We start from the raw sequence: 5,854 nt of genomic DNA, 5'->3' as shown, positions 1-5,854 counted from the left end.
AAAAAGAAAAAGGCTAAACTCTTCTAGTATCTTAAGCCCAGAGCTCACAAGTGATGACAGCTTTCTAGTCTCTGGGCAAAGATTCACTGAGGAACACCCAAGCTGAGAACGAGGAAGGCTGCAGAGAAAATGCAGTCCCGATGATATGCAAGCTTGCAAATTGGAGCTAAGATTAATCCATTAGAAGGCAACAACAGTAGATCTCTTTGATCCAACCTGTATAGCAATACACGATTTATAAGAGTTCTTTTGTACACATTTAATAATAGAGAGGTGATGGGGAACAACCAAGCAAGGTGTTGTTGGGACATCAGACTAAGGGAGGGATAGGACCAGGCTATAAGTAGCTACTGGAGGCTCGGCGCCTGTAGCTCAGCACAGGGCGCCAGCCACATACACCAGAGCTGGCGGGTTCGAACCTGGCTGAGGCCTGCCAAACGACGACGACAACCAAAAAATAGCCAGGCATTGTGGCGGATGCCTGTAGTCCCAGCTACTCGGGAGGCTGAGGCAAGAGAATCGCTTAAGCCCAAGAGTTGGAAGTTGCTGTGAGCTGTGACATCAGAGCACTTTACCAAGGGCAACATAGTGAGACTCTACCTCAAAGGAAAAAAAAACAACTGGAGAGCACTCCTTCCCAACCAACTCAAGAGCTTTACCCCTTTTTGCTTTTCCACAACATTAGCCCTAGGGCCTGTGCCTTGCCTCCAGTGGCAGAGGAGAGTAGGACAGGACCTGAGCTGGTCTCTTTTAGGGGTTGTGTTCAAGAAGGCTGTTCCAACAGATATGAGCTTACCCAAAGCTTGCTACATGGCATGCTGCATAGACTTCAGGGATTGAATGGATGCCCTGACATCCATGGATTGGAGACCTGGGTCCAAACATAGGCTAGTTGCCCCTGCTAGCATCTTTGGCTAATATCCTTAGATCAGGTGTCCCTATCTGAGAATAATGCTTTGGGCTGTTGAAGATCTTGTCTGAGGAGCATGATTTGCTTTTTCCTAAGTTGTAAAGTGCTTCTGCCAAAGAGATTTAGATATATCATGGCAAACAGGATCTGGTGGGCTGAGCTCTCCACACTCTTCCAGCTCTGACTGCCTTATATAAATGTTCCACTTGAAATGGGTAATGGCAAGAGTACCCAGCTGTGGCTGGGGACAGGACTGTCCAGGACCTGGTCTTGGCCACAGTGGAGGGATGTCCAGACCACGCCTGGCACTGGAGTGGTTCTGGGATGCAGTATCTGAATTTTCAGTGGTCACTGCTCCCTTGGCCTTGGCCGTGCAAGGGAATCACAAACACAGAGACATCATCATAGGACACTTGCCCTTCCCCTGTGGGACCATCTTCCTTTCCCTGTGTGCTGTGTATCAGCATTTTTGCCAGCTCCGAGAACCTGTGAAGACCATCCTGTAGATATACTTTAAGGGCACAGCAAAGGGGTAAGCCCAACCCTCCAGAAGAACTCAATCCACAGGACTAGACACTTGGGGACCCAAGCAATGCAGTCTGACTGAGCCAAGCAAGCAATAAGCAGAGAGGGCCACAGGTTGGACCACAGAAGTCTAGATCCAGAGATTTTTGGAACCCGTGCTTTCCTTTCTTCCCCCAGGGAAGCTGGAGACAGCCCTGATGCTGGCCACCTGCCCCAGTCAGTGCTGTCTTCTCAGCCATAACTACTTCTAGGTGTTGCTGCTGGCAACAACCCATGCCTAGGCAAGTCCCCAGCAACTACATTACCTGTGTGGGTCATCTCGGTTTGCAGGAAGGAAACTCCGTACCAGCCGTGCCACCTGCTCATTGGATAGGACATCCCAGAGTCCATCAGTTGCCATGACAACCACATCCTCCTCCTGCAGCTCCAGCTGGTGCACATCCAGCACAGTCACCTGCAAGTTAAGCCTGAGGATGCGTCAGGACTCCCTTTCCTGCCCCCACCAGACTCATTGCATTTCTGGGGAGATGTAAGGTGAGGTGGATGCCCTTGTCTTCTTACCTGAGGGACAGAGAGTAAGAAGGGCTTGAGCGGGATGTTTGTGTCCAGGACTCTGAGCTGATGGTCTCCCAGGCCTCGAGAGACAGCCAGTGTTCCCAGTAACCTAGCCTGGAGGGAAGAGAAGTGTGAAGTGATGGCAAACACCTGCAGCAAATGCACAAGTGCTAGGTTGCAGCACTGCAGAGCACACAGTGAGAGGCAGAGTACTCCCTGGGCTGAGGGAACAACATCTTGGTCTCAGAATGATCACTAGACACCTGTCACAACTATGAAGGGACACAGGGGCTCCTATCTCTGCAGGGGGCAAGTGGAGAGGGATTATTGGAGGGGGGCCAGGCACTGACCTGCCTCCCCTGTCCATGGATCAGCGGGTACTTGAGATCCGATTTCTCCACACATTTGTAGCTCCTACCAGGAGCAGACCAAAGCATCAACCCAGGTTCCACACCTCACCTCAACTTCCCCCAACTTAGGGCCGTCATTGTACCCACCCTGTCTAGATAAAGGGGGACTTCCCCAAGACATACAGCTGAGCCTAGACCCCAAGGCTCTCCTTTCCCACCATGTTCCCCAAGCTTGCTCACCAGCCGCTCATGTGGTGATCCCTGAACAAAACCTTCTGCCCCAAGTCATCCCCCTTCAGCCGCCGAGGGAACTCTAGTCGGGTGAACTCACCAGCCAGAAGCTCAGGGTAGACAAAAGCCTGGGGTGGGGAGACTATGCTCAGGTCAGGCTCCTTCCTATGGCCTCCTTTGGCCCTGAACCCAGGAATTATTTCTTTTTTTTTTAGAGACAGTGTCTCCCTTTGTTGCCCTCAGTAGAGTGCCATAGCATCACAGCTCACAGCAACCTCCAGCTCTTGGGCTTAGATGATTCTCTTCCCTCAGCCTCTGGAGTAGCTAGCTGGGACTACAGGCACCCACCACAATGCCCAGCTATTTTTTGTTGCAGTTTGGCTGGGGCCAGGTTTGAATCCGCCACCCTTGGTATATGGGGCCAGTGCCCTACTCGCTGAGCCACAAATGCCACCCTGAACCCAGGAATTAGGGTAGGGCTCTACAGTCTCCCCTTCCCATGGACACCTACCAGTTGCTGGATTCGCTGCCGCTCAGTCTCTGGGGTGAACTCAAAGCTTAGCAGCCGCACCTCATCTCTCCGCACCAGGATGGCCCTGGATGGGGTTGAAGAAGAGAGAGGGAGGTCTATGAGGTGGCCTCCACCCTTACCCATGGCCACCCTCTTGCCAGCCCCTCTGTCAATCACCAGGAGCCAGCTCTGCCCACACTGATTCCTTGCTCAAAGCCCTCCATGACTGCCTAGTTTCTTTCTTTTTGGGTTTTTTTTTTTTTTTTTGAGACAGTCTCACTCTGTTGCCCTAAGCTAGAATGCCACAGTGTCATAGCTCACAGCAACCTCAAACTCCTGGGCTCAAGTGATCCTCCTGTCTCAGCCTCCCAAGTAACTGAGACTATAGGCATGCACCATCACACCTGGCTAATTGTTCTAGTTTCAGTAGAGATGGGGCGGTCTTGGTCTTGCTCTTGCTCAGGCTGGTCTTTAACTCCTGAGCTCAAGCAATCTATCTGCTTGGGCCTCCTACAGTGCTAAGATTATAGGCATGAGCCACTGTGCCTGGCTTGCCTGGTTTTTGCAGGGTATAGACTTAGCCCTTCAGTCTGGTACCTGAGCTCCCTGCCCTCCCTGGCATCCACTGCCCACCTGCGCACTTAACACCTGCTAAGTACACAGACAAGCAACTCAGCCAGTCGATCTTTCAAATTTCTTTCTTTCTGGGTTTTTTTTTTTTTTTTTTTTGCAGTTTTTGGCTGGGGCCCGGTTTGAACCTGCCATCTCCAGTATATGGAACCAGCACCCTACTCCTTTGAGCCACAGGCACTGCCCAGTCTTTCCCATTTCTATCCCTCCACTTCCATCCACCCTTTACTATTTCCCACTGCCTCTTGTGCCCTGCCCGCCCTTCCTCTGCCCACCCTCCAAGGCGCAGCTCACTCACCTGCTATCCCCAGCATTGGCCACATACAGCTTTCCCTGCAGGGACACAGCCACCAAGGCTGTGCAGCCGCCCACCTGGCCTGAGGCCTCCAGCTCCCGTCCGATCACCTCATCCTGGGGCAAACCGAGGCTACCTTAGCAGTTACCTATACTGCCACCATACCATTTTGTCCCCCAGCCCCCACCCTACAGTTCACTTCTACCAGCAGACCTGGCAGTCCCAACCCAAAGTCCAGCCATGCCTCCAAGATCCCTGTAGTCAGTAGATCTAGACAAGGGAAGTGCTACTGAAAATAGAGGAAGGGAAATCAGCCCCTGTACCAAGGACTAACAGGGTGTGCAATGAGACAATGCAGGTAAAAGCACCTAGCACACAGAAGGCACTAAATGGGAGGGGCTATGATGACACTGATGGCTATTAGTAACAAACCAACCCAGTTTCATCTTCACAATCCAAGTATCTGGGTGATCCCCACTGTGTGTAGTGATGCTACTCCCTTAGGTCCCTGGGGGCAAAATCTTCCCTTTTTCCCCAGCCAAAGGCCACACACTCACACATTCCTGGAAGGCATTCTCTAGAGCCCCAATCACCAAGTCTTCTGCCCTGATGCCCTTTTCCTCCACAAACTGAGGATCACTGGAGCAGACACAGCGGCCACTGAGGTGCATAGGGGGCTGGGTGGCCACTAGACCCTCTACCACAGCCTCCAGCTGCCGGCGCAGGCAGGAATGCAGGGTGTTGGCAGCCAGGATGGCTGCTGCAGGACCGCCATGGCCATCAAAGAGTGCCCAATAGTAGCCTGTCAGGAACTGCACAAGAAAGGCTATGTCAGGTCCTGCCTGGCTTCCTCAGCCCAGCCTTAATTAGGACATGGGGCAGCAGGTTAAGAACCTCAGCCTGCAGGTCCTGGCCCCAGCCTGTAATAGGGGCTCAGGCTGGGCTACACATACCTCCTCTGGGCACAGGGTCAGCCACTCTTGATCTTCTCCAGCCCCAAATTCATATCGCTGGATGCACAGCTTCCCACAGGCAGCTTGATCCTCATTGAATTCAGATTTCTCTGCATTGATGATCCTGAGGCCAGCAAGTGGTCAGTGACCCTTCAGAGACACCCCTATGTATGTGTCCATGGGTACAGAGACCTGAGCTGGCACACAGAGTGAGAAGCCCTCCCCTCTGAGGCAACAGCTCCCAGTGCTGTCCCTGATACACACCTGGAAAACCACCATGTAAGTTTCCTAACTGCTCGGTGGCCTCACTTTTAAGGTAAAAAGTCAGGGCCCAGCTCCTCTGGCACCTACCTGTTGACTCAGGGCTAGGAGATAAGAGCCGGCTGCCTGACAAAATCTAGGGCTCCCTCACATTCCCTGCCCCACAAGACATAGGCCATACCCAGAGTAAGATGGGTGGGAGTAGGGGATATCTCCCAAGCCCAGAACGCTGGAACTGTAGGAGTCTCCGCCTTGCCTTGGAAGCCCTTGGGGTGCAGATTGTTCTCCACCTCCAGCTTTTCTCTGAGGGAGGTTGGAGTCCCAAAGGAAAGGCTGGGTTGGGTAAGGGGGAGGTTGTCAGGGGTCCCGAGGTGATGACAAGGGGTTATCCACAGGTGGGGTGGGGAATCACTCAACTTAAGACTGTTTTCTAGGCCAGCACAAAACTCCAAGACGAGTCCGGCAGGGGTCCCGGGACAAAGGTCGACCGGAGCGGGGGCACTCACTCGGCGTAGCCTGCGTTCCAGGGCAGCGAGCGGCCCCGCGCTGGGCTGCGCACGGGCCGGGCATCCGGGCGGCGCGAAGCCTCGGCGGCGCCTGAGCTGGAGCCCGAGCCGCGCAGGAAGCGGGGCC

General features: G+C 53.4%; 1 protein-coding gene across 3 annotated transcripts; it reads right to left on the bottom strand.

Annotated features, from left to right (window-relative positions):
• Positions 1–553: 553 nt before the first annotated feature.
• PPM1M (protein phosphatase, Mg2+/Mn2+ dependent 1M) lies at positions 554–5,708 on the bottom strand. Of its 3 annotated transcripts, none has more exons than XM_012804958.2 (9): positions 4,961–5,708; positions 4,565–4,819; positions 4,011–4,139; positions 3,083–3,167; positions 2,581–2,699; positions 2,341–2,404; positions 1,997–2,104; positions 1,741–1,889; positions 554–1,396 (listed from the first exon to the last, which is right to left on the bottom strand). In XM_012804958.2, exons 2-9 carry the CDS (start codon positions 4,579–4,581, stop codon positions 1,252–1,254), a joined length of 816 nt encoding a protein of 271 aa, XP_012660412.1. In that variant the 5' UTR covers positions 4,582–4,819; positions 4,961–5,708; the 3' UTR covers positions 554–1,251. The 3 variants fall into 3 exon arrangements, with proteins under 3 accessions (XP_012660412.1, XP_012660411.1, XP_023368825.1); XM_012804957.2 differs by having other exon boundaries at positions 4,011–4,123; XM_023513057.1 differs by lacking the exon at positions 2,341–2,404 and having other exon boundaries at positions 1,741–1,902; positions 4,011–4,123.
• Between the last annotated feature and the right edge of the window lie 146 nt (positions 5,709–5,854).

This window comes from Otolemur garnettii, unplaced genomic scaffold (assembly GCF_000181295.1).
Source record: "Otolemur garnettii isolate 467f Iridium unplaced genomic scaffold, OtoGar3 scaffold00032, whole genome shotgun sequence".
NCBI lineage: Eukaryota > Metazoa > Chordata > Mammalia > Primates > Galagidae > Otolemur > Otolemur garnettii.
The sequence above is the reverse complement of the archived record's forward strand: the minus strand, read 5'-3'. Positions and strand labels throughout refer to the sequence as shown.